The following is a 27985-nucleotide window of genomic DNA, read 5'->3' as shown; positions in this document are numbered from 1 at the left end:
TGAGTCCCACCCTCTTGTGTATAGTTTACCCCCTTCCCCCATGCTCTAGAATGAGAAGTAATGCAACTAGTGCTTCCCCCTCAATGTCAGGGGAGAAGGAGGCAATTGAGACAGAGCCAGGAAAAGTAGCCCTTTCCCCTTGTCACTTCTACTTGCTCCATCCAGCCCCATGCCCTGAGCAAGGGGAGGTATCGATGGCTCCCTAGGCCCAGGAAGTTGGGATTCCCTTGGCATGCCTCATGTTGTAATGCCATGCAAAGCCAGGCTAACAAGCAGGCCCTGGCCCAGTGGAGCTGATGGAGCCACTGGCTTACGATCTCACGGTGAGCCATGAGCACGGCAAAGTTAGTGAGGTGGCTGCAGGCACAGGTGGTATGGGTCTTGTTGGAATCCACCAGACGACAGCCCTGGGTCGACCAGTAGCCCAGCATGGAACGCTCTGAGTAGTTCCAGAAGGAGCAGTTGGCATTGAAGTGGTTCTTGGCCTGTTGTGTGGTGGTAGTTGGGGGGTGTCAGAGTATTACAGTGAGAGGCAGCAGATCTGTGGAGTCCTCTCCAACCCCTCACCCCCACCAGGCTACTGCACAGCCTCAGACCCAGACACAGCCACTGAATAAGTGCCATGGGGTGGGGGTGACACCTAAGGGGCACGGGCTTGTAAAATAAGAGTCAAGACAAGGACTTGGCACTCCATGCAGAGTAGGAGGCAGTATATTAAAAACAATAACAACAACAAAAAAAAACCAACCACTGAACTAAAATAGAATCTTGGGTTCAAGCCTCAAATCTATCTATAAAAAGCTATGTCAAGTCACTGTCACTGAGCTTCAGTTTCGCCATATGCAAAAATGAGGGCATTGCCACAAGGAACCAGGAAGATTCCCTTCAAATTCAAAAATTCAAAGATCTAAATTTAAAATGACCCTGCCTGGAGTAGGGATCCTAAGTACTAGGAATCAGAAGCTACAGACTGGGAAGAGGAGATCTGACAGTTTCCTTGCAATGGTCTCAGTGCCGGGGAATATGAGCTCATTCATTAAATGGGGACATGGTCCAATAAGTTCTGCCCTGCCCATCTTCCCCTCCCCCACAGAGAACAAGATGGGACCCCTGGGAGGGTGGTGCTCTCGCCACGCAAGGATCCTCAGAATCATCCCGAGGAGGTGAGCATTGTGAGAGTCAGGAGCAGGTCCGTTTCCAGGGCTTACCTCTAGGTGGGCCACAGTGAAGATGACTGGGTCCATGAGGAACACGCGGCTAGATTCTTTGTTGATGGAGGCTGCAATGACTTGGGAGTTCACCACTAGTGCAGCTCCCCCAGGGCCCCCGGAGCCGGCCTCCCCTGCCAGCTTCACTGTGGCATTCTCCGTGGACAGAAAGAGGCCCAGGTTGTTATAAAGGATGAAGACAACTTTCACCACTCCTGGAACAGAGTGTGGCGAGAGCCGTGAGCACCACTTCAGATTCTTGCTCCAGTGTTTATTATTTCCTACCTTGGAACCTTAATCCTTCTTGTCCTCAGTTGTAAATTGGGAGGGTTAGGCCAGATCAGGGGTTTGGAAGCTGCTGCTGGTGGTTTTTAAAGTTTTACTGTACCATGGGTCCCTCTGGCATTGAAGCCCTCTGGTGAAGCCCATGGACTCTTTAGTGGAATAATATACTTAAATGCTTAAAATAAAATACTTTAGAGTGTAAAAGTAATCAGTTATATGGAAATACAGTTTTCAGAATTAAAAATGTTCACAGACCCACCCTCTATCAACCAGGTTAAGAACCTCTAGTAGAGATGACTTCTGAAATCTTTTCTAGCTCTAAGTCACTGACTTGCAACATTAGAGAATTGGAAGAGACATTGAGAGCCCTTTAGTCCAACCCATACATAAAAAGAACTGCTTCTATATACCCTGTCCAAGAAGTGCTAGGGAAGCCTCTGCTTGAAGATCTAGAATGAAGGGAAACCATTTCCTCTCAGCACAGCCTATTTTATTTTAGGACAGCTCTGATTTTCAATACATTTTTCTTGACATCAAACCTGAATTTGTTTTTGTTTTTCCAACTCTTCTCATTCATTGCACCTGTCTTTTCCTCTGAGGCTAACCAGAGCATATTTAATCCCTCTTCCATTTAACAGAGTGGATAATGAAACAGATACTTGAAAATAGTGACTATGCCCCATTTTTATTCTCCAAGTTAGATGTCTCCAATGTGGCGTAAATTCAAGGCCCTTCACCATTCTGGTTCCCCTCTGCTAGGTGCTCTCCAGCTAATCCACATCCTTTCTACATATGGTGCACAAGACCCTGGTTCTCCAGATGTGGTCTGACCAACCTGGACAGAGTAGAATGGCACAAGCATCTCATATTCCTTAAAGCTATGACTGCCAGAATCCCACTCTGGAGAGGATCCCATTCACTTTGCCCTCTTTGGTTTCTGAGATAGCTCTCGGCTCCCATGATTAAGTTGAGTGCTGGGGATTACTAGAGCTCAGCAATATAGGTTTACTTCCTTCCCCCTTCTCTCCCATGGTACTGACCATTACGGCTGTTCTGTTTGATGGTGTTGGCAGAAAGTTGGATAGAGTTTTCACTGGGGTACTCCTGGGGGAACACCAGTTCTTGTACCTGACCTTCAGTATTCAGCACGGTGACCTCGAGCACTGTGGAGGGATATAAGAAGTGCCTGAGTGCATTTGGTTCTGGCTTCTCCCCTGTGAGGGCCTGAGAAAGGAACCCTATGACAGGAGACTGGCTGAAGGAGCTAGACAGAGAGTTGACCCTCCATCAGGGCCTATGGCCTTCTTGTCCATGAAAAAAATCCCTTCTATTCTAGGCAGGATCCCAGGTTTGTCTCAAGAGTGAAGGAACACACCCAAGTAGGATGCTGGGTTCTAGGCATGTAGTGGGAGTATGGATGCATAATCTAGTCATCCTGTCATGGGGCAAAGTAGCATTCTGCTTCCTGAGGCCTTGGGGTAATAACTTACCCACATTCTGCTTTGCAGTAAGGAATCGAGCTGGTTCTTTCACATTGTCAGCTAGCAGGAAGGCCCCCTCCTCCAGGATGTCCAGCAGCATGGTGGCCGTGTGCACTTGTTCTGTGGCATTCATGTCTTTCCAGGACTCCAGGGCTTCTGGGCGAAGCAGATTGTCCACAGTCTCCACAACTGCCTGTGAGAGGTGGGGTAAGTCAAACTGAGAGTGTCTGTTCTAGTTTGTCTACCCCAGCTCCACTTTCCCTCCAAAGTCTCAAAGGCTCCTTCCCAGCCTTTTATTCATTCTTAGCCTTGCATGCCTTGGTCTCTAATGCACCTAGTGCCCACATCCTGCGGCCCCAACGAGAGCAGTCTACATCTCACCTTGATATAGTCTTTGCAAGTCCTTTCTCGCTTGTGCATCTAGGGCAGGAGAGAGAAGATGTCAGACTCAAACCCCCCAATACCCATACCCAGCCTCCCAGCCCCATTCTGTCTCAACTAGAATCTTAAAGGTCCTGTTCTCACCCATGTCACCAGCTCATCCTGATTGCCAGCCACATATCCAGCACAACTGGCTTCAGAGGTAAGCTCAACATCTAATTTCAGTTCTTCCTATGCTCACAAGATGGTTCAGACATTATAGTTGCTAAACCTTAGCCTTTATGGTTCTTGTTTCCTTTTTTAACAGGGGAGGAATGCCTCAAAGATGGGATGCAGAATAGGAGGTATAGGCATGGACAGTTCAGGGGCACCAGAATGGGTAATACCCAGGCCCCATAAGAGAATCTTTTTTTTCCCCTCCAGACACAGACATAGGGGGATCTTTTTAGTCTCCTAAATTCTGTAGGATGCCCATGACCAGGCCCACCTTATTGTAGTTCTTGCCAGCTGACTCACGCTCGATGGGCCGGAGAGCCTGCAGCTGGGCATCCAGGATGTCCAGCAGCTGCTCCATTAGCTTCACTGAAGAGGAGACATCACCCGCGTAGATGGAACCCCTGGTATGGCGGGCCAACTCACTGGCAATGTTGGCTGCATTCTCACCACTCTTGATCTGGAGGCAGGAATCCCATACCATGACCATTCTCCTCTATAAATCCCAATTCACTCCCAACTCTTATTGGACTTCTCCCTGCCCAGATCCTGTCCTACAATGGTCTCTCATCTTACTACTCCAGTTCTTCACTCACTCCCCGCCCAGTCCCTCTTTCTCCCTCTCCTCAGGACCTAGGAGTTCCCTCTCTCACGTGCCATCAGACCCTTCCATCCCCATGACACAGAGCCTCAAGGTGTGATGGAGCAGAGGCAACTGTTGGTACCTTCTGGGCCACCTGGTTGACCCAAGGGGAAGTGCAGTTGCTGAGATCTGGGCCTCGGGGGTTCCAAAGCCCCAAGGCTGGTAGACACTGGAAGGAAGCGATACCTACAAAGATGGACAAAGACAGGAGGAGACAAATGGGAAAGGAGAATGAGTTGGAGAGAAAAAAATAAATGAGAAAAAGATGATAAGTAGGAGACAGTGATAAGAAAATGGGAGAAGAACAAAAGATGAGATTGCAGGATCAATCAAGATGAGGTTTGGAACAAATGGATGAGAAGAGACAGGAGATGGGAAAATGGAAGGATAGAGATGAGAAAGAGGGACAGAGAGAAGTTGTTGTAGGGAGTGGATCATCAGAAGGATTGTCATTAGATGGTGACATTTTCCATCTGCCCATTCCCTAATCCCCATGAGACTCATAGTCTGTTCCTTTTAAGCTGGGGAGAGCACATTCCACTCTTCCACAGCAAGAACGTAACAATCCCCACTACTTTGGAAGGGAAAGAAATCACCCTAGCACACCAGAACTCACCTCGTGTGCCTTTGGGGCAGGGCCTTTCTACCAACATGCCTTGCTGGGTGGCTGGCCATTGGACCCTCCGAACTTCCCGGGGCTCACAGAATAGCTCAGGTGACACGTGTAGGTTGGGAGCCGGCGGTCTTCGAGTGCTAGGGGCCGGGGCTGTGGCAGGTGGCACATCAGGCCCCAGCTGATTGATGGCACCCACAGGGTGAGTAGTGAGGGGTGCTCGGCGGAGCGGTGTGGTGGCAGCAGGTGAGGCCGTGCTTGTCAGTGGGGTGGGTCGGGCTGTGGTTGTCGTGCTGAGGGGGGGTGAAGTGGCTGGGCCTATATTGTGGTGGGATGATAGAGAGAGGGTTAGCCTTGATACCTTTATGGACCCTTGCCCCCACCCTCAGACACATCATACTCTGGTTCCCAACCATCTTGTTACTGGGCCTCTCGATAAGGCCTCCAAGGATCCCTACTTCCCTCCAGCTCTAGTGCAGCCAGTCTTTCCACAACCTCACCACAACAGGTAGGGCAGGTCTTACCCATACAAACGGATTCGAGGCCCTTTGCTATTCTGGTTCCCCTCCTTGAGATGTTCCAGCTTATCCACATCCTCCCTGAATGTAGTACCCAGGACCACAATACTTCAGATGTGGTCTGGCCAACCAGGGTAGAGTAGGATGGCACAAATACCTCATCATTCCTGGAATCTAATGAATGACTTCTGGAGCCCCACCCTGGAGATGAACCCTGAGGTTGCCCTCAGGCTGTGTGGAAAAAGCACCTTTTGTTAGAGTCAGGAGAGGAGTTCAAATTCTGCCTGGCTCTTCTACCTAATGTGACTTTGGGCAATTGCTCCACCTGAGCCTCCTTTTTATCCTTGTCTCTGAAATGAGGGAGTTGAACTGGACGATCACTCCCTTCCCTTTTCTAGAAATTCTATCCTACCCTTCAGATGGGGGTGAGGTCGAAGATGATCATGGCCATCCCTGGGTCAGAGGTTGTCCTTACCAGCACTGGGGTCTGGTGGTCCAAACTCAAGACCGTAGCGCACCACAAAGTAGTTGTTCCACACATAAAGTTGGTTGTCACGGGGATTATAATCAACTGAGGAGACAAACTGGTAAGGGTTGGGAAACGCCAAGCTGACGGGCTCTTCTCGGTTGGCATTGGTGTTGAAGGCGTAGTCGACTCGATTGCCAGCAGCCTCGCTGTCATCATCCACATACACCGAGCGCAGCACGTAGAGGACGCCGCAAACCATGAAGGCATTGGAAGCCGATCGCTTGTCATAGCCCGTCTCCCACGTGCCCTCGAAGCGCAGGGTGTAGGGATTGAGCTGGCTCACCACCAGCCGCCCATTGTTGCTTTCCGTGGCATAAATGACCCACAGCCCATTCTCGTCCACGGCAAGGTCAATATCGGTCTTGCCCCCCCAGCGGTAGGGCGAGGTGTCATGGTAGTTAGCAGTGTTGATCACCGTCTCCCCACTCTTGATACGCGTCCGTAGGTCATACTTGACTATGTTTCGAGTCCGTTCCTTATTGTAGAAGACGGCGCCATCGTAGACCACAAAGCCTGTGCCGTCCACTCTGTTAGGAAGGCGGTAGGTGGTGGTGTGGCGGGCAGCCACATAATCCTCCCAGGATGCGTACTCCGTCAGTGTGTCTGTTCGATAGGGGATCCAGGGCATCACATAGATGCGGTCCCCGGCTTGCAGGGGGTCCTTGCACCAAGCCCCTGATTGGTGCTCTGACTCGTGGGTAGATGTGGCCTCCAGCACCTTCTGAAGAGTCCCAGGGCACACGAAGACTGGGCCAGGGGCAGGCAGGAGAGGCAGGAGAGGGGAGGTGAGGGGGCAGAGAGAAGGCACAGGGGGAGAGAGAGAGATAGAAAAAGAAAGAGAAAGGAGAAAGGAGGAATCGATCATAGGAGGCCAGGTTACAAGCAGGTCTCCCCTCCTGCAGCTGCAGTCACGGTTGCTTGGTGGGACTGGTGATGGGAAAGGAGTATCTGGGCTGGGGATGGGGCACTCCCTTGCTGTTCCCTGCCCTGGAGAGGTTACCTCTGGAAGCTGAGAGTGGTAAGAGTCAAGACCCGGTTAGTATGTGGGAATGGAGCCTTTCTTTTTCATATGCACTGTCTGGGGATCTACTTTGACACCTCCCCTAAGTGTGTGTAGAGTAACTGAAGTCAGGGCTGTAGAGATGGCCCCTGGATTGTTTTTACCCACTTTGTGCCTCTATTTTTCTCCTTTAGGAAGTCAATCAGTGGTCCCGTTTTCATGCATATGCTTTGGAAGACCCACACACTCTCCTCCACTGGGAGACAGCCTGTGCCCCACTTTCTCTGCCCGGAAAACCCGATGGGATCTGGGGCTCGCACCCCGGGGTGCTGCTGAGAGACTGCCCCCATAGCACCGGCGCTGGCCAGGCTCCTCCCCAACCAGAGGCGCTGTGGGGATGAGGCTTCCTCCTCACCAGCAGCACGGTCAAGGCCTCGCCCCCCGGGGGGGAGGGGAAGGGGACCAGCTCTTCCAGTGATGGTCATAATGATGATGATGGTGGTGCTGATGATGATGAGCCCAGTCTCCCCCCACACCGTAAACAGTAAGGAAGAGGCTTTCCGGGACAAGGTCCAGCCTAGGATGCGGGTGGGTGGCGGGGAGAAGGGGCGGCCCCCCTCACCCTCTTGCCGGTAGGGTTTCCCTAGGGGGTCACTACACGATCATTTCAGCAACAGACACTGGTACTCGTGCACATGGGGGGAGGACTGGCGTGAGACGGGGGAGGAGGCAGGGAGAAGAGGGGGGAAGGGCAGAGGGCAGCTATGCGGCGGAGAAGAGAGACAAGGAAGGGGGAGGGGGCGGCGGCGCCAATCCTGGGTCCGAGGCGAGCCCGAGCGAGCCTGGGGAGAAAAGGTTAATAATGCTGGCGGGAGAGAGAGAGAGAGAGAGAAAGAGAGAGAGAAGGAGAGAGAGGGAGAAAGAGAGAGAGAGGCAGGATAGGGGCGAGCAGAGAATTCACTCCAGAATCCAGGCCCGCCCAGGATTACTCGGGTGCAATCCCAGGTGCGGCCAGGAGGGGGCGAGGGAGGGAAAGAGAATCTAGGAGGAAGATAGGGCCCCCCCACCAACCACCGACCCCCCTCTCCCTCCCCCGCCCCCCGATTTACCTGCGGCCGTCCCGGACTCGGGAAGAGGGATCAAGGCAGCGTTGGTGTCAGAAAGGTGGGGGCCCCGCCCCACCCCCCCCACTCCCTGAAAAGGAGGAAAACCTCGACTGCATCTCTGTGTCCGGCTCGGCCCGGCCCCTCCCTTCTCGCCACCCGAGGACTGGACGGAAACTAATTGGGCCTCTCCCAGCACGCGCGCGGGGCTGACTCCTCTTAACGACCGGTTCCCCCGCCCCCGCCCCGCCTCCACAGGGGGGGCTTCTCTTTCCCACAATTTCTAGTCTCGCCCCCATTAAAAAGCTGTCACAAGCTCATCATCACTGTAATTGTGAACTCGCAGACCTTAGGGTTGGAAGAGAGCCCGCGGGGGGGGGGGGGGGGGCGGGGTTCTTAACCCGGGGTCCGCAGCGCCTCCGGGGACGGGGGGGCACAAATCTGGGTTGGGAACTTGGGCGGCAGAGGGGGCAATGACATCTTTCTTTCCACTAGTGCTAAGTGAAGGAAATCTTCAGAAACGATTCTGAGGACTAGGTTTGGCCGACTCCCGCTCCATTTTGCGGAGGAGACGGAGATTGGGCCAGGTGAAGGTCACGCCAGGAGAAAGGAGCAGGTCCAAGATTCGCTGCTCCGAGCCCTTCGGCACTTCCCCCGCTGCCCCCCAGTGCTTCTCCTCCCCATTTTTTAAATGCGGCAAGTTGCGCTTCTCCCCCTCCCAGAATAGCAGTTTTTGACTTGCCCCAGAAGCACTACGTATTTCTGGCGTTCCCTGTCCTTTCAGGGACGGCAGGGTGGGTGGTGTGGCTCTGGAAGTCCCACCCCGCCGGTCTGCCCCTCCTGAAACCAAGGCCCCGGGGGTCGGGATGGGCTGGAAGAGGCGCCGGGAGACGGGGTCCTGGGTCTGAAGTGAATTCTCTGCTTTCACTCAGCTCCTAGTGAAGCTGCTGGCCCGGTGGGCGCGGGGCGAGGGGAGGGACACGGCACACAGGACATAGCCATTGCCTCGGGGTCCTAGTTGACCGGGGGAGTCCGTGGGTGAGACAGAATTTTCATCACTTTCGGGGGAGTCAACTCCTCCCTCAGCTTCTTGGAGATCCGCTAAGGGCCCCAAAGAAAGTAGCAGCAGAAGCTCCTCCCTGTAACAGGGTGAGGGGAAACTGAGGCACAAAAGGAGTGAAGGGAACGAGGACACTTACCGTCCACGTGGGGTTCCTTGGAACCCCCGCAGGGCTCTGAGTGAGGATGGAGGACCCCACAGGCATTCCCTCAAGGGAATGCTGGCTCAGTTTAAGAGACTGGTTCTGGGAAGGGGAGTTAGGTACAGCCAGAGGTCCCATTTGTGCCTACATGCCGTCTCTGCCACCCAGGACTTCTGCCAGCCAACGCTGGCACATACGCTTGAGGTTCTCTGCCCATTCCATCCTGGTATTCACCTGGTTTAGAGCAGTGACTCCTTTCCCTACCCCCTTGTGCCTCAGTTTCCCCCCTTTTCCATGCTGGGCTTTCTCTGCCAGGTGAGTGGGGGTTGGTGTGTATGTGGTATGGTGGTGGTGGTGGCGGTGGTGGTGGAGAGATGGTGGTGGGGAGGACAACACAGGGCCTTGGAGCCTGACCTGGCAGAGGGGGAAGGAAGAATCGATCGTTAGCAACGGTACTGGGGGTGGGGGTCTGTGCTCGTGGCTTTGGCCTTAACCGCAACCAGCAAGTGGTTGCTCCTATGGGTGGGTCCACCCAGCAATATGTCACCCTTCCCCAGAACCAGGAGAGAGAACAATCCAGAGCCGGTGTGTCCAAGCTGTGCCTGCAAGGAGAGCGTCGGGGGTGCCAGGAGGAAGAGAGACTCAAGGAAAGAGAAGGGGTGAGAGGGGAGAGATGGGGTGAGGGGGCAGAGACCCAGGAGGCCTGACTGCCCAGGGAGGGGAGGGGTAGGGAGGGAGAACAGCTCAGCAATATCCCCCTTCCTCATAACAGGGATACTCCATGTACCGTAATTTCAGGGCCAGGAAGGATGCTCGTGGTGATGTCACCCAGCTCCTTGTCTCTTGGCACCTTAATGTATTCCAGAATTGCCATTTGTAAAACTCGGAGGAAGAGTCATTGTCTGCCCTGCCCCCAACCCCCCATCTCAACCCAATGTCTTTAGAGGAAACCAGAGGTCGTGATTCCGACCTGCCCTCCGGGAGCACTCCACCAATCTCTTTCCCCCAAGTGGAGAGTAGTATATGTAGTCTTGAAATTACGGTACTCCTGGAAGTGCCCCTCCCCCCAGCCCCCACTCTCCTCTGGCCCTCTAACCACAACAGCCCAGAAGAAACCCTGACTGCAGCTTCAAGTATGGAAAAAAACAGAGAAAGTCCCACCCCACTCCCATAGCCCCAAGACCTCCAGGACCCTCCCCCTTCCCCACATCGCCCTCTACGGCAGGACACTCTCCCAGGTGTCTCGGTTCCTGACTCGGAAGGGCAGAGCAAGGGAAGGGGTGGGATAGTGGGGAGGACTGGCACTCCATTCTCCAAAACACCTCTTTGCCTTGGAGACTCCAAAGTGAGAAGAGAGCTTCAGTAACTGCCAGAAGCCAGTGGAATAATCAGCTCCCCCCCCAAGAAAAATGAGCCATACCCCTTTTTTCTTCCCTCCTGCTCCCTTCCTCCCCAAACCCAAACCCAATTCCAGAGAAGGCAGAGGAAAGAAGGAGATAAATTACCCCCAGTGGGGGGAGAGAGGGAAGGAAGTCTTGGGGGGATGTTGGGGTGGGCAGTTTGGGGAGAGAGAGTGAGGTGCGTGCCCCCTACTCCCCAAACAAGCTAGCCCTGGTTGCTTACATATTTCCCCTGAAGGAGGCAAAAAGAGGCATGAGAGGCTGTCAGGTCCCTGACGGGGGTCAAGGACTAGGTGAGAGAGAGAAAGGGAAAGAGAGAGAGAGAGAAAGAAAAAGACACACAGAGAGACAGAGAGAGAGACAGACAGAGAAGAGTCCGGACCTCAGAGAGAAGCCCCTCCGTGGGGTTGTCGGAAGGGCAGAAGAGCCCTTGGCTGGCACAGGGGGGGCTGCCCCCAACCTGGCAGGGGGCACCAGGGTCGGAGAGCATCGACTTGATTTGGAGGGGAAGAAGGGAGGAAGGAGAAGGTGGGGACAGGGTGGGGCCGAGGAGGGAGCAGGGAGAAAGGGGTAGGTGGGGGGCACATTAAGTATAGGCACGGGGAGAACAAAATGTGAGTTAGGGGTTAGCATTGGTAACAGTGCGTTTACCTTTCTGCTCCACTTCTACTTTAAGCATCGGAAGAGAGAGAGAAAAACAATTGAAAAAGGGTGCAAGAAAAAAAGAGAAAAAAAAAAGAGATTAAATTGCTTTTTGTTTCTTTTCTGGCAATGCATCCCCTTCTCCTTTTCCTTCCTCACACCTGCTTCCCCAACCCCTTAGAACCACTCGGCATCCCCCTCCTCCCCGCCAAATCCCTTCCATTGGGGCAAATGAGGTGGGCCTGGGGGAGTGTCTAGAGAGACAGACACAGAGAGACTTGGCGAGAGGGAGACAGGGCCCAATGACAGGGACAGGGACAGAAAAAAGGAGGGAGACAGAGGGAGAAGGAGAAACACCAAGGCAATTCAGAGCAAAGGGGGCAGAGACAGAAGGAAGCAAGGAAGAGAGACACAGAGACAGACAGAGGAGAGACTGAGAGCCGGGAGCTCCAGCTGCAAGGCTGCTGCTTCACACTGAAGATTCAGTGGAAGTGTCTGGGCTGCCTTCCTGAAAGTGAAGCTGGACAACTGAGCCTGGCCGGGGCCTGCCTCGAGGGGGATGGGGAAGAGCCGCTGGCCAAGGTCCTGGCCTCCTGCTAAGGGCATCCTCTCCTTGGTCTAGGGGCCCGGGGAGGAAGAGGACTCATTGTTCCTGATGGCTCAGGCCTCCTACTCAAGGTGATCAGCCTCTCGCTTCCTATGCCCCCTCAGTGCCCTACAGAGTTAAAGTAACCCACTCTAATCCAGGCAGAATAAACATAGGAAGAGAAAAAAAAAAGTAAACAGAGACAGAGAGCAAAAATAGCACAATAACTCACATTTATATAGTGTTTGAAAGTTTGCAAAGTGCTCACATACAGAGACAAGCAGAGATGGAGAGGAAAATACGCACGGAGATCAAGAGTGGGTCAGTTATATACAGAGAGGGACTGAGATGGGGGGAGAGACAGATGGAGAGAAACAAAATGCCAGAGAATAGGTGACAGACTGATGGAGAGACAGGGGGGTCTGGGGAGGAGGAGGGAGGGGTCGGGGCTGGTAAGACACTCTCCCTGCCAGGGTGACTGAAACTCGGATATCCCTAGCCAAGATTGCCTAACCAAGGAGTTGGGTGCTCCACACGCACACACCTGCCCGTGGCCCAGCAGGCACCTGGGGGAGGAAGGGGGGTGAGGGGTTAGACTGCACTCAGCTGCAAAGCAAAGTGGCTGTTAGTTGGGCGTGTTCCATGGGGTCCCACCTCCTTCCCCCAACCTCCACCCGCGGCCCACCCCAGACCTCCTGGAGAGGCCTCCACAGCAGCACTGGGGTCCCCCATCTCTGCTGCCCAGGGGAAGGCAGCTGGATGGATGCAATTCCCATCATGCTCTACTTTCCCCTGCTTCATCTCCCTGTCCTCCTCCCTAGCAGCTAGGGTTCCTTCTCTGAACAGTTGTTCGAGTCACCCCGAGGGAACTCTCCTTGTCCTGTCTCCCCAAGGAAGGTACAAATGAGACTGGAACAGGCCTTCCTGGTCCCTTGTGCACTTGCTCACGCCTAGCCTGGTCCTTCGTACCACCTAACTCTAGCCTGTTTCTTGTCCCAGCTCTGGAATACAGAAAGAGCTCAAGGCCTTCGGGATCCAGCTTTGAATGGAGCCTGCCTGTGTTCAGCATCCAAGGACTCCATTCATCCCACTGGTGAGTCCTTTGTGGACACTAGCTCTGCATGTGCACCTTCTTTTTCTCATTAGACTTGGGAATATTTAAGGCCGGATCAGACAGGGACTGGTGGTGAGCGGGGATTATACCTCACCCGTCTTCGGTGTATTTATTGCCCGTGCCTAGGACAGGACTTTGCACACATTTCTTATTTCATCTCTCACTTGGCCTGTGTCCAAGCTCTTCTTCATTCTTCTCAATTTGTGAGGCTCAGGGCCAGACCAAGGAACAGTGTCCCCACTACACAGAATTTAATGGGGACTATATGGCTCCAAGACCCTTTAACTTTATTCTTGCCTCTTGATTTTGCCTCATAGAGTCCACTCTGACCCTGGGATCTTTGTCCACCTACTTTCTTGCCTGGATCACAGGCACTATCTTTTCAGTGACTTATACACTGGTTTCTATCTGTGTTCTCTACAATCCCAACATCTGTGGGTGAGTTGGAGGTGAGGGCAGGCATGGGGAGAGATTGCCCCCAGTGCTGTGTGGGGGAGGGCTTCAGTGAGGAGAGGGACCTTCCCCTTAGGTGACAGCTGGATGGAGGCCTTGGGTGCTGAAAGGAAAGGATGAGGAGTCAAAGGAGAAAGTTAAGGAAGCACATTAGCGATTTCCCCCAGCGTGGACGGCCACCTGTGAGAAAAAATTAAAGTGGGTGTGGGGATGGGGGGGTGGGAAGGAATTACTAGGGCCTCCTGCTCCCCCTACCCCCAAAACATACATACTGGGGGCCCTCACTTCTCCCTTTCCACCTCCCCCAAAGTCCTTGCTTCCAAATTGGCTATAAGAAGCTGGGGGTCAGGGTGAGGAGGGAAGGAAAGAAGAGGAGTAGGAGAGAAGGGAAATGGTGGTGGTGGGGGAGAGGAGAGTAACCGAGGAGGAGAAGATACCCGTTCCCCAGCTCCCTGGCTGCTCCCCTTGGCAGGGTGTATTACAGTTGAGCCCTGGCTCCTTAAACCTCTTCCTTGTGGCCCCCAAGGAGTTCTCCAATAGCCACTCTCAATGAAAATGGTGGAACTTCCCAAGTCAATGAGAAATAGTGAGGTGGAGATGGAAAGGCAGACTGAAAGGAGCAGAGAATCTCCATGAAGAGTGAAGACCTCACTCAGCCCCTGGCTGAGCCCCTTGGTATCAGCCATCCCCTCCGGCCCGAGAACCCAGAGGTCTGGGCAGGTAGGTCCTATAATGTGGGAGAACCAAAGGCACAAGGGCACAAAGATCCCGTTCTGGGGCCACGAGATGTGACTGGGAGGGGTGAATGTCAATGGCCAGGAAGAGCAGATAAGGCGTCTCCGAGGACAGGAGAGTGCAAGAAAGAAGATGAGAATGGAGGAGGGAAAGACCGGGAGAGGGAGATAGGCTGGGAGTGTTGTAGGGAGAGGGAATGAATGTGAGGGAGGGAGAGAATGCCCAGGAAGGGGGACGGAGGCCGAGGGAAGAGGATGAAGATATGAGAAAGAGGGAGTGGGATGGCATGGGAGGGATGGGGAGAGAGTGAGGGTCCCAGGCTGAGAAAGTAGGAAGAGACAAAGCCTGTCCCAGAGTGCCCTGTGCCTCCTTCCTCGCTCCCACCCAGGCTCATGGGGACACAGGTGTCTCCTCCTCACTTGGTAGGGGGGGAGAGGATGGGGCCCGTGTCCGTGCGAGGAACAAGGTGACTCACTGTAGGGGACACAGTCGTACTGCACCTCCAGGTACTTGTAGGTCCCAGGACAGGGGTCTGGGAAGGCGTCAGAACCAGCCACCACCACGCACTGTGTTCTGTTGTTACACCTGTGAAGAGACATAAGGCCATGATGGGGGGGGTTGTGCAGGAGATCTCTCTTACCCTTTCCTCTTTCCCCTTACCAAGGAGGAGATCCCAGAGAGAGGGTTACGACCCAAGGTGGCGGGGAGAGGGCAGGGAAGAAGCAGGGTGAGCCCCCGACTCTTGAACCTTAGTCTCTGCTCCAAATGGACCATTGAATGTGTAAATCTTTCTATTAATGTGTGTGATTTTTAGATGGCCACATTCACTAGATTATTTCGATATTTTTAAGGTGTGTAGAGTGTCTGTTTACCTTTTACTATTAACAAAAAAGAAATTCTCAGCCCTTTAGCCAAAGGGCTAACGTCACACAACTGGCCACTGGGGCTTCAGGAGATCTTTACAGCAAAGTTACTCCCAGGCTTGGGGGAAGGCAAGGCTAAAGGGAGAATGGAGAAGTGGGAGGTGACTACCTGGCCCCTTTTATCACCTTTCCAAAGAGATGACTGGAATTCATTCCTCAGGCAGAGGCAGGGGGAAGGGGGGCCACCTCACTGAATGATGGGGTCTTGTGGCATCCCACAAGAGTGGGGATGGGTGGGTGGGAAGCAGTGGGGAGCCATGGACCACCTTTCCTGGTTGATACCTGTGCTCAGCATTGGGGTCTGGGAAGGAGTTCATTGGACTCTCTGGTATTTAATGATATGTTATTGATGTCTTAAAAAAAAAAAAAAGTTTTGGAACATCTACAAAAAGAAACAAAAACCTGCAAGCTTTCAGTAATTTGGAGCAAGGCATGCTGGGGAAAAAATACTGAAATTGGAATAAAGATAGAGCTAAGTTTGAATCCTGGTTCCTGACATTTACCAATGAGTGTGTGAGCATGGAACCAGTCTGAGCTTCTTCCTCATCTGTGAGATGGGAAAAATAACTTACAAGGCCAGTCTCTAAGAGATATTGTGAGAAAAGTGATTTGTAAACTTTAAGGTAGGGCAGTTCTGGATAATAATTAGGAATTATTTGAAAAGAGACTAAACTGTTATGCTCTTTTACCTAGGGATCTCATATTGGGCAAATAACCCAAGGAGGTCAAGAAGCATTCTTGGTCAAAGGGGAAAAAAAAGAATTTAGCACCTACTATGCACCAGTCACTGTGATAAGCACTTTTTTACAAATATTATCTCAACCCTTTGAGGTAAATACTATTATTATCTCCATTTTATAGTTGAGAAAACTGAGTGAACAGAGATGAAGTGATTTGCACAGTATTACACAGTTTGTAAATATCTACAACCAAATTTTTGAATTCAGGTCTTCCTGACCCTAGGCCCAGCACTATATCACCAATACAATAGATACAGCAGCTCTTGTTGGAATGACTGATTGAATAAAGCATTTATTAAGTACTTACTATGTGCATAGCACTGTCCCAGCAAAAACCAGGAAAGAAAGTGGATGTATAATTGGGGTATGATTGAAAAATGCCATCTTGGTATACTTAGAGAACCCCAAAGACTCTGCTAAAAAGCTACTAGAAATAATTCAAAATTTCAGCAAAGTGGCAGGATACAAAATAAATCCACATAAATCCTCGGCATTTTTATATATCACTAACAAAATGCAACAGCAAGAGATACAAAGAGAAATTCCATTCCAAACAAATGTTGAGAGTATAAAATATTTGGGAATCCATCTACCAAAGAAAAGTCAGGAATTATATGAGAAAAATTACAAAACACTTGCCACAAAAATAAAATCAGATTTAAATAAGTGGAAAGACATTCAGTGCTCTTGGATAGGCTGAGCGAATATAATAAAGATGACAATACTCCCCAAACTAATCTATTTATTTAGTGCTATACCAATCAGACTCCCAAGAAACTATTTTAATGACCTAGAAAAAATAACAACAAAATTCATATGGAAGAATAAAAGGTCAAGAATTGCAAGGGAACTAATGAAAAAAAAGTCAGAGGAAGGTGGTCTAAGTGTACCTGATCTAAAGCTATATTATATAGCAGCAGTCACCAAAACCATTTGGTATTGGCTACGAAATAGACCGGTAGATCAGTGGAACAGATTAGATACAAAGGACAAAAAAGGGTACATCTATAGCAATCTAATCTTTGACAAACCCAAAGATTCCAACATTAGGGATAAAAATTCATTATTCGGAAAAAACTGTTGGGAAAACTGGAAATTAGTATGGCAGAAATTAGATATAGATCCACACTTAACACCATATACCAAGATAAGATCAAAATGGGTCCATGATTTAGGCATAAAGAGGGAGATAATAAATAGATTAGAGGAACAGAGGATAATCTACCTCTCAGACTTGTGGAGGAGGAAGGAATTTATGACCAGAGGAGAACTAGAGATCATTATTGATCACAAAATAGAAGATTTTGATTACATCAAACTAAAAAGTTTCTGTACAAATAATACTAATGCAAACAAGATTAGAAGGGAAGTAACAAATTGGGAAAATATTTTTAAAAACAAAGGTTCTGACAAAGGTCTCATTTCCAAAATATATAGAGAACTGACCATAATTTATAAGAAACCGAACCATTCTCCAATTGATAAATGGTCAAAGGATATGAACAGACAATTCTCAGAGGAAGAAATTGAAACTATATCCACTCACATGAAAGAGTGTTCCAAATCACTACTGATCAGAGAAATGCAAATTAAGACCACTCTGAGATACCACTACACACCTGTCAGATTGGCTAAGATGACAGGAACAAATAATGACAAATGTTGGAGGGGATGTGGGGAAATTGGGACACTAAATACATTGCTGGTGGAGTTGTGAAAGAATCCAGCCATTCTGGAGAGCAATCTGGAATTATGCCCAAAAAGTTATCAAACTGTGCATACCCTTTGACCCAGCAGTGCTACTACTGGGATTATATCCCAAAGAAATACTAAAGAGCAGAAAGAGACATATATGTGCCAAAATGTTTGTGGCAGCTCTTTTTGTTGTAGCTAGAAACTGGAAGATGAATGGATGTCCATCAGTTGGAGAATGGTTGGGTAAATTGTGGTATATGAAGGTTATGGAATATTATTGCTCGGTAAGAAATGACCAGCAGGAGGAATACAGAGAGTGTTGGAGAGACTTAAATCAACTGATGCTGAGTGAAATGAGCAGAACCAGAAGATCACTGTATACTTCAACAACAATACTGTATGAGGATGTATTCTGATGGAAGTGGAAATCTTCAACATAAAGAAGATCCAACTCACTTCCAGTTGATCAATGATGGACAGAGGTAGCTGCACCCAGAGAAGAAACACTGGGAGGGGAATGTAAATTGTTAGCACTAATATCTGTCTGCCCAGGTTGCATGTACCTTCGGATTCTAATGTTTATTGTGCAACAAGAAAATGATATTCACACACATGTATTGTACTTAGACTATATTGTAACACATGTAAAATGTATGGTATTGCCTGTCGTCGGGGGGAGGGAATAGAGGGAGGGGGGGTAATTTGGAAAAATGAATACAAGGGATAATATTATAATATATATATATATATATATAATAAAAAAAAAAGAAAAAAAAAAGAAAAAAAAAAAGAAAAATGCCATCTTATGTGGATGGCATTTTCAGAAACAGTAACTACGATTGAGGGAATTCAGAGAAACATGGGAAGGCTTGCATGAACTGATGCAGAGTGAAGTAAGAAGAATCAGGAGAATAGTACCAGACTGAAATACCGTAAAGGAGAAAAATGGTCAAGAGAAACTGAAGCCTGAGTAATTATCATGGCCAGTGTTAGAACCAAGACAAGATGAAAGGCATCAACTTCCTTTCAGTAGAGAGCTGGGAGACTACAGAGATGGGATATTGCTTGTACTGTTAGATATGGCTATTGGGTCAGTTGATTTTGCTTTTATGTTTACCATTTGTACAAAGCCTCCTGGGGAGGGCAACAGTGGTCTTATAGCTGCAAATAACTGACAAAAAAGTGTTATTGACAAAAAAATGTTAAGTACCAATAAGACTTTTATTTTAAAATTTAATTTTACTTAATGTATGATGGAAAACAAAACGAGAAAACTTTGTAAGAGAGGACCAAGAGACAGATTCTAATCTGAAAGATTTTAACTGGCAGCAGGATACATCAAGAAGATCTTACATAAGAGTAGTTAAGTGGCACAGCGGATCTGATCATGGAATTCAGAAGATCGGACATTTAACTAGCTATGTGACCCTAGGCAAGTCACCTAACTCTGACTCTTTAAAAAAAAAAAAAAGTCTCATATATGAATTAGTACCTGAGCTGGCCCTTCAAAAGGAAAGATTTCAACAAAGAAAGTAATATGGAGAGTCCAATGAAAATTCACAGAGGTAAGAAGTCAGGACAAGATTAAGGGCTGGATGCTCCTGTCAGAGCAAAGATGAAATAAAGGGGCATCAAGTAATGAGAAATAAGGCTGGAAAGGTACATTGGGGCTTGACAAGGGTCTTCAAGCTTATTTATGGACAGAGGTGTGCTGGTAAATATTTAGCAACCATCTATCTGGGAAAAAAAAAAGTATGCAAGACACATTAAAAAAAAAAAAAAGCATGCAAGACACATTTCTAAGTCCAATCTGCATTATTCACACTTTCTTAAGTTTAGACAATCATCAAAACAATGTCAAGGCTCGGTTTTGTAGCACTTGCTGATTTTTGAGGTAAAAATGCTTACAATGAAAATGAAACAATGGTACTCTCCAGTTTGAGCTTGTTCCAGCACACTCTGCTTATGGGTTACATGTGAAGTGACTTATATACAAAGTTATTAGAGAATAATGTCAATCAGATTTATGGAGACCAATCCCAAATTGCACTTGGGTTGTCTCAGTAGGAAATGAGCTCCTTCTTCCTCATCACTGGAGATCTTTTAACAGAAACTATTTTAACACAGTGCCTGGAATATGTTAAGTGTGTTAGAAATGTTAGTTATTATTGTAATTATTGTTAATTCTAATTGTGTTGGGTCTATCTCCTTCCCTTCCCTGCTTGCCCCAGCCTAGCCCAGCATAGACCTGAGCACAGGAGATTGGTGTCAGTAAGGTTTCCCAGATGTAGGGCAGCTTCCCTCCTGATCTGCTAAGTATTTGCAATTGCTCAAGTACTTTAGAGACAATTTTGCTGGGTCTTCAGCCATAACCCATTTCCTAACTCTGGTTATCCCCCAAGATTCTGTCTTGAGCCCTTTTCTCTTTCTTCACCCTCTCACTTGAGAGACTTCATCAGCTCCCACAGGTTTAATTATCATCTCTATGAGAATGATTCCCAGACCTTGGTATCCAGCCCCCTTCTCTTCTCCTGAGTTCCAATCCCAAATCACTGACTGCTTATTAGACATTTTGAACTGGATGTCCCATAGGCATGCCAAACTCAAGAGATTCAGAGCAGAACTTACCCCCCACTTGAAATAATATATTTGACCAAATGAGATAATATGTGGAAAGTGCTTAGCCCAGTGCCCAGAATGTAATAGGTGCTTAAAAGATGCTGGCTCTCTTCCCCAACTTCATTCTCATTCTGAACTTCCCTATTTCTGTCATGGGTATGATCATTCTTCCAGGAATCTGGTTCGAAAACTCTGCATCATTTTTAACTTCTCTCTCTTAGCACTAGGTTTCTCAGTGGATAGTGTACTAGGGCTGGAGTTGAGAAGACGTGGATTCAAATGGGATCCTAGACAACTAGCTGTGGGACCCTGGGCAAGTCATTTAGTTTCCTCATCTGTCAAATGATCTGGAGAAGGAAATGGCCAACCACGCCATACCCAAATGGGGGTATGAAGACATAACTAAACACCACATTTTATCCTGTAAGCCTGTTCATATACTGTTTGCATGCTGTTTCTCCCATTGGATTGTGTGTTCCATGATGGTAAGAACATAGCACTTCACTTCCCTAATGTCATGGTCTTCTTTGAAAGTGAAGGGCAAACAACTTCTCTGTGATTAGAGTTGCTGAAGAGTTCCAGTTGGGAAACTTTCTTTTCTATCCTTTTCCTCCCTCCCTTTCTCCCTTCTTTCCTTCCTTCCTTCCCTCCCTCTTTCTGTCTTTCCTTCATTTCCTCCTTCCTTTCCCCCTCTTTCCTTTCTTCTTTTTCACCCTTTGCTTCCCTCCCCTCTCCTTCCTTCTTTCCCTTCTTTCTTTGCCTCCTATCTCCTTTCTTTCCTTCCCTCCTTTCTTTTTTCTTTCCTTTCTTCCTTTTTTCTTTCCCTTTCTCCCCTCCTTCTTTCCCTTCATTCCTTCCTTTCTTTCCCCCCTCTTTCCTTGCTTCCCTTCTCCTTTTCTTCCTTCCTTTTTTCTCTCTTTCCTTCCTCTCCTTTCTCCTTCCTATCTTCCCTTTCTTCCTTCCTTCCTTCTTTCCCTTCCTCCCTCTTTCCTTCTTTCTTCCTCTCTTCTCTTCCTTTCCTTCCCTTCTCTTCCTTTCCTTCCCTTCTCCCTTATTTCTTCTCTCCTTCCTTCTTTTTCCCTTCATTCATTTCTTTTTTCTTTCCATTCTTCTTCCTTCCCTTCACACCTTTCTTCTTTCCTCCCCTCCTTCCTTTCTTCCCTCTTTTCTTCCTTCCCTTCCATCTTTCCCTTCCTATTTTCCCTTTGTTCCTTCCTTCTTCCTTCCTCCATCTTTCCTTCCTTTCTCTTCCCTCTCTCCAAATAGGGTAATATATCCTTACCTGCACATGCTCTTAAAAAAATAATTTTTTTTGATTTCTGAATTCTCCCAAGATATTGTGGGGTTTACAAGCTAGATTTCTTTTTTTTTTAAATTCATTTTTCCAAATTATCCTCTCCCTCCACTCCCTCCCCCCAATGGCAGGTAATCCCATACATTTTACATGTGTTACAATATAACCTAGATACAATATATGTGTGTAAATACCATTTTCTTGTTGCACATTAATTATTAGCTTCCGAAGGTATAAGTAACCTGGGTAGATAGACAGTAGTGCTAACAATTTACATTCGCTTCCCAGTGTTCCTTCTCTGGGTATAGTTATTTCTGTCCATCATTGTAGATTTCTTTTTTAAGGAACCAGGCCTCAAACTCAAATCACTCCCATTCTCATTGACTGGCCAGCAAAAGAGCCCAGGCCAATCCCCAGCTGGTCACCCCTAATTGGCTCAGAGTGAATGTTAATAGTAATCATTTCTGTTTTGGCCAGAAACCCTGAGGATCTTCCCCTCCCAGATTTATTTTTTCTTTTTTGGACTAGGTGAAAAAGGTCATTCTTTGCCTCAATAACTATCTAGCCTTAATCACTGAATGAGTGTGGCCTCCATCAAACTGATACCTTGGAAATTTTAGCTTAAAAAGGCAAAGGTCTCCCATTGATCTTCCCACTAGTTCCAGATGGCTCTGGAGGAGAAAATGAGGCAGGTGACCTTGCCCAGCCCTCTCTCACTGAAATCCAATTCATTTGCATGTCATGTCATCCCCTCCCTGATGTCATGGTGCTCTTGGAGAACAAAGGACAAACAACAGTTAACAATTAACAACCTCTGTATGGGCAACACTTAGCTCAGTATTGGGCACATAAGTAGGTGCTTAATAAATGCTTATTGACTGACTTCTCCTGGACTATTGTAGTAGTTGTCTTAGATGGTCTTTGAAGGTCATTTCTAATGTGAGATGCTTTAATTCTCATCAGCCAGCCAGTCAATCCATCACTCAAAAAGCATTAAACACCACTATGTGCCAACTACTGTGCTAAGATGAGAATACTTGAGGAGGCAAAAGATAGTGCCCACTGTGAATAGAGTGAATAGAGTGCCCACCCCTGAAGTGGAGAAGAGTAGTCTTCCTGAGTTCAAATCTGGATACTTCATAACTGTGAGATGCTGGGCCAATCACTTAACATGATTTGCCTCGGTTTCCTCAATTGTAAAATGAACCAGGGAAAGATATGGCAAACCGCTTCAGCATCTTTGCCATGTTCAGTCATTTTTTCAATTGTGTCTGACTTTTGTGACCTCATTTGAGGTTTTCTTGGAGTCACAAAGAGTTAGGACTAAAATAACTGAACAACTACTACTGCATTGTAATAGTCAGTGTGCAAACAAATTTATACAAATATACAGGATAAATAGAAAACAGTCAACTGGGGGAAGATAATAGTTAAGAGGGACTGGGAAAGGTTTCCTGTAAAGGGTGGGATTTTAGTTGGGACTTGAAGGAAACCAGGAAAGCAAGGAAGTAGAGATAAAGGGGGAGGGCAATCAAAAGAGAGAAAGGACAATCCAGGTCCCTCCATTAAAAGGCTTCTTAGGAAAAATGGAAATTGAGCTAGTTGGTAGGTTTGGGGGTAAGTTTGGAGGAGGGTAAGGCATACCTAGCAAGGGAAGCCAGTTGGCAAAGGTGTTGAGGTGGGAGATGGCCCTGGCATGTGTTTGTGAGAAGAGTCCAATGAGGTATGGAAGAGCGTGGCAGATGTAGGGACAACATGTAGAATGAGTGGGTTAAAATTGTGGAAGGTCTTGAATACCAGGCAGAGTTTGGATTAGATTCAATTCAATTCAAATCAATTTAATGGCCTGCTCTATGCAAGACACTCTTAGGTTCTGAGGATACAAAGGTATGAGATTCTCCCCACCTTTTGCACCCCCAAGGAACATACATTCTAGAAAGGCGAGACAAGTCATAAACAGGAAAGTCAGTGTGAAGTAGGCAGAATGTTTATAAAGTTATACTGTGTGATTATAAGGGAGGAAGAGGGAAAAAGGAAGGAGACAGAGAAAGATAAAGGAGAGAAAGGGGAGTCAGGAGAGAGGAGAAAAGGGAAAAATTAGGGGAGGAAAGACAGAGGGAAAGAGACAGAGGGAGAAAGGGAGGAGGAGGGAGATAAGAAAAAGGAAGTCAGAAGGGGAAGAGAGGAAGAGACCTTTCAGGTATGAAGAAGAGATATTTTTTAAAAAGAGATGGAATGTCTCCTGTGGGTAACTAGTAGCAAGTCTGTCCAAAGTGATAAGTGAATTATGGGAAAAAATATATAAAATTGGAAAGATTAATGTGATGCCAATTTTGGAAAGCTTTAGAGGCTGGCTTGATGATTTTAAAAATGTTATCCTTTGTATTCTGATGGAAGTGGAAATCTTCAACATAAAGAAGATCCAACTCACTTCCAGTTGATCAATGAAACAACTACACCCAGAGAAGGAACACTGGGAAGTGAATGTAAATTGTTAGCACTACTGTCTATCTACCCAGGTTACTTATACCTTCGGAAGCTAATAATTAATGTGCAACAAGAAAATGGTATTTACACACATATATTGTATCTAGGTTATATTGTAACACATGTAAAATGTATGGGATTACCTGCCATCGGGGGGAGGGAGTGGAGGGAGGGAGGGGATAATTTGGAAAAATGAATAAAATTTAAAAAAAAGTTATCCTTGAGGCAATGGGGAGCCATCAGAGTTTCTTGAGCACAGGAATGCCATAGTCAGACTTGTGTTTTTGGAATATTGATCCAATTCTTGAAGTCAAGTAACCAATTAGGAGGACATTGCAATAGTCTAGACTAGAAGCTGTATTTGTGGGAAAAAACGTGGAAAAAAAAGGGAGGATGGACAGAAGAGCTACTGTAATGTTAGAATTGACCACTGTTGGCATATTAGGTATAGAAGGGTTGAGAGGGGGCAGATTCAAGGATATGTCCAAGGTTGAAAATTTGCATTACTAGAAGGAGATGAAATCCTTAGCAAAAACAGGGAGGAGTAGGGTAGAAATAGAGTTCTGTTTTGAGCATGAGTGGGAGATATGTATACTCATGTGGGTTTGGCCAGTAGCTACTTGGTGGTGCAAGACTGGCATTTGCAATAAAGATCAGGGCTGGATATATAGATTTGTGTGAGTCATCTGCATGAATATGCTAATTAAATCCTTGGGGGCTGGTGAGATCACTGAGAATACAAGTAGACGGGAGCCTAGGTGTACAGGTAAATCCTGATGATGGTCAAAATGGCAGTGTAGCACATAAGCACCTAATACATAGTTTGCATTGTACTAGAGTTTGTAAATGAATAAAATTAAGATGATTAGCCCACTAGGATTTTGAGGGATAGATTTTACTGGGGAGGCCCTAGTATCTGAAAGAAATTCTGGGATCTTAGTTCGCTCACTGGACCGCAGCAATAGTAATCTCCTAACAAGACATTTCATCTTCACTCTGATAAATGTTGCACGTACTCTGCCTCATTGCTGAAATAAACTACTTTATGAATAGATCTGGAAATAACACTCCTCAGCTCAAAAACCTTCAAAGGCTCTGTATTGCCTCTCAAAGTTAAAACTTTTTCACCTAGCAATCAATGCTCTTCACTTTTTACCCTCTTCAGCCTTATCTCCTTTCCATGCATTCCATATTCTCACCAAACTGGACTATTTTCTATCATCTGGATGTTCTTCTGTGCTTTTAATATTTGTTCTCTATTCATATTATTCACATATTATTCCTCCTCCTTTCCTCATTTAATCTATTAAGTTTCTGTCCATTCTATAAAGTCCAGTTCAAATATCACCTCTTTTAGGTGATCCCCTGCCCCCCAGGAAAAACAAAACAAAACACAAAAACTTTCCCTCTCATGCATCCCCCATGGTATTGTTCAGTCATTTTTCAATCATGTCTGCATCTTTGTGACTCCATTTTGTTTTTTTTTGGCAGAGATACTGGAGTGGTTTGCCATTTCTTTCTCCAGCTCATTTTATAGATGATGAAAGAGGCAAAAATAATTAAATGACTTGTTCAGAGTCACACAACTGGTAAATGAGGCTATATTTGAACTCAAGGCTTCCCGATTCCAGGCCTAGTGCTCTATTCACTGAGCCACCTTGCTGCCAAGGCATTCCCCTAGCAAGCTGTTTTTCATCTCCTTAATGTTCTTATAATTAGCAGTGTTGGTGTATTATCCCTTACTGAACTACAGGTTTCATAGTAGCAGGGGACCACATATTATCTGAACACAATATGTCCTCCAGTGGCAAGCATGGTACTTTGGACACATTTAATTTGTTGTTATTGAATGAATAAGTGAATGAGTTTTGAATGAATAATTTCCCCCCACCCTACCTGGACCCCAAATCCCAGTAAGGTCCTCACCTCTGGGACATGATCTTGAAGGCATCAGGCAGGTAGCATTGCACATTCTCCATCTGGAAGGGGTCAGCATCACAAATCTTGTCATCTGTGCGCCCATAGTTGGCATTTTCCACCATGATGACATCGCTCCCTGGGCATCGGAGTTCAATGGGGTAGCCCTCACAGGCCAGCTCCCGGCGCATCAGGCCAAAAGGGAGCCCAGCTCGGCTCAGGCCTGCCAGTGTTGGGGCAAAGGAAGGAAAATTATTAAATCCAGGAATCCCTTTCCTCCTCTATTACCAAGTTATAGAGTAGCAGCTCCTTGGTGCTGGCCCAACAAAGCCTTCTCACCCCAAGAGCTTCCCTGAGACTTCACAGGACTAAGGAGCCTGGGCCTCTTTCCGCCTAGATCAGACTGGGCTGGGAATAGCAACGGGGATGGAGAGAAGATAGTCACAAGCTCATCGATGGATTTAGATTGGAAAGGGACTAGAAAGATCACCTAGATTAACCCTTCATTTTACAGATCAGGAATCCAAAGCCCATCAAAGTTAGGAGACTTTCCAAAGATCAGACAGGTCATAAACTGTGGACTGAAATCTAGTTCCTCCGACCTCAAATGTCATGTCCTTTCTTTGAGGCAGGAAGGGGACAGTCAAAGCTTAAGAGGGAGGAACTGCCAACTTCAGCACTTTCATATCTGTGTGCCTCTGGGCATATCAACTTTAATTTTCATATATGTATATGTTTTCATGTAGTTTATTTTTATACTTGTACTTTATTTCATGTATATATATATATATATATATATACACACACACACACACATATATATATATGTGACTCCAATAGACCCATTCTTGGATGTCACCAGAGTTTGGGAAGACAAATGAGATAATGGATGGGAAATTGCACCAGGCTGATCCAAGATGTCACTTCTATTGGTTGGAATAATTGAAATGTTAAGGAAGGAACCTTCTAGGTCTTTGATTTTACAGATGAGAAAGCTGAGGTCAGAGGGAAGGGATTGGTTCCGGTCAGCCTAACATTTAGGATGACCATTATGACGGGGGAGGCTAGATTGAAACAGCAGCATGTGGAATTCAGGTGAGACAGAAAAAGCAGCAATGAGATCAAAAGGAGGTGGGGGTGTCACAAAATCCCAGAATGATAGAAGTTGGCAAGGACCTTAGACTTCCATCTGGTCCAACCCCCTCATTTTACAGAGGAGGAAGCTAAGGCCCAAAGAGAAGTGATTTGCATGTAGTCACATTGGCACATGGCAAAGCTGGCACTAGCACCCAAGACTTTTGATTCAAGGTCCAGCACTGTGCACTCTGCTAGGAGGACCTACTTATTTTTATTTTTATTTTCCCCGAGGCTGGGGTTAAGTGACTTGCCCAGGGTCACACAGCTAGGCAGTGTTAAGTGTCTGAGACCAGATTTGAACTCGGGTCCTCCTGAATTCAAGGCTGGTGCTCTATCCACTGCGCCACCTCCTGCTTACTTATTAAATAAGAGAAGGAAGGTGAATGATTGGAAGTTGGTTGGAGTCTTCTAAGGGAGCAGAGATGGAAGGAAAGGAGAAGGGGTGGAATGTGTGTGTGTGTGTGTGTGTGTGTGTGTGTGTGTGTGTGCGCACAAGCATGTGCTTGCAAACAAGCCAGAGACAGTAGGATGGGGTCCAAGGGAGATATGGCTTAAGGTACACTCAGTCAATCAGTGAGAGCCCCTTGGAGAGAGTAATATGCCCGGGGCAGGGCGGGGGGAAGAATACTCAGTCTGATCCCCCATCCCTATCATCCCTCTCTTGTAGACCAAGTGATTCTATCTTAAATACCTCAAAGTTCCAATGGAGAGAGAACAAGGTAGGGCTCCAAAGGGCTGCGTGCTCAGCTCCAGAGATGGGGGCAAAGAGGGAAGGATGTTCTGGGGCTAGGCTAGGAGAGGATTTTTTAATCTGCTTCACTTGGTGCCATCTGCTTCCTCATCTAATTTTAGCACAGCTCGGCCTGGGGAGGAGTCGGGGAGGGCTCAGCTGGGCCAGAAGGAGGGGGCCAGGCTGGGCCTGCTAGGCAGTGGACCTCGATGGCCTGGGGTGGTTGGATCTTGACAGAATGGAGTCCTCATGGCACTAGGCCATTAGGTGACACTGAGAATAGTCAGGAGGACAAGGAACAGTGTAAGGGATGTCCTAGTGTGAGGGATAGCGCCAG

General features: G+C 47.6%; 1 protein-coding gene and 1 long non-coding RNA gene across 9 annotated transcripts in view; one reads left to right on the top strand and one right to left on the bottom strand.

Moving 5' to 3' along the window:
• The window catches only part of ADGRL1 (adhesion G protein-coupled receptor L1), a 65152-nt gene that overhangs the window by 8333 nt on the left and 28834 nt on the right, over positions 1–27985 (bottom strand). For 6 of the 8 annotated variants that reach the window (XR_012489262.1, XR_012489256.1, XM_074310543.1 and 3 more), the window contains exons 3-13: positions 25791–26004; positions 14582–14691; positions 5818–6618; positions 4828–5142; positions 4294–4397; positions 3843–4028; positions 3356–3394; positions 2984–3167; positions 2534–2656; positions 1209–1423; positions 315–485 (exon numbers count right to left, since the gene is read on the bottom strand). Coding sequence is in view for 6 of the 8 variants with exons in the window: in XM_074310543.1 (XP_074166644.1) it covers positions 315–485; positions 1209–1423; positions 2534–2656; positions 2984–3167; positions 3356–3394; positions 3843–4028; positions 4294–4397; positions 4828–5142; positions 5818–6618; positions 14582–14691; positions 25791–26004 (2462 nt within the window). In the remaining 2 variants the exon portion in view is untranslated. Of the gene's footprint in view, positions 1–314; positions 486–1208; positions 1424–2533; positions 2657–2983; positions 3168–3355; positions 3395–3842; positions 4029–4293; positions 4398–4827; positions 5143–5817; positions 6619–7980; positions 8119–14581; positions 14692–25790; positions 26005–27985 lie in introns of those variants that run through there. The other 2 variants (XM_074310554.1, XM_074310564.1) reach the window with 2 other exon arrangements.
• On the top strand, positions 7426–8290 carry LOC141566266 (uncharacterized). The gene is made up of 2 exons (XR_012489270.1): positions 7426–7503; positions 8006–8290. It is a non-coding gene; the product is annotated as an uncharacterized LOC141566266 (long non-coding RNA).

The sequence above is a fragment of the Sminthopsis crassicaudata genome, chromosome 1 (assembly GCF_048593235.1).
Source record: "Sminthopsis crassicaudata isolate SCR6 chromosome 1, ASM4859323v1, whole genome shotgun sequence".
NCBI classification, from domain to species: domain Eukaryota; kingdom Metazoa; phylum Chordata; class Mammalia; order Dasyuromorphia; family Dasyuridae; genus Sminthopsis; species Sminthopsis crassicaudata.
The sequence above is the reverse complement of the archived record's forward strand: the minus strand, read 5'-3'. Positions and strand labels throughout refer to the sequence as shown.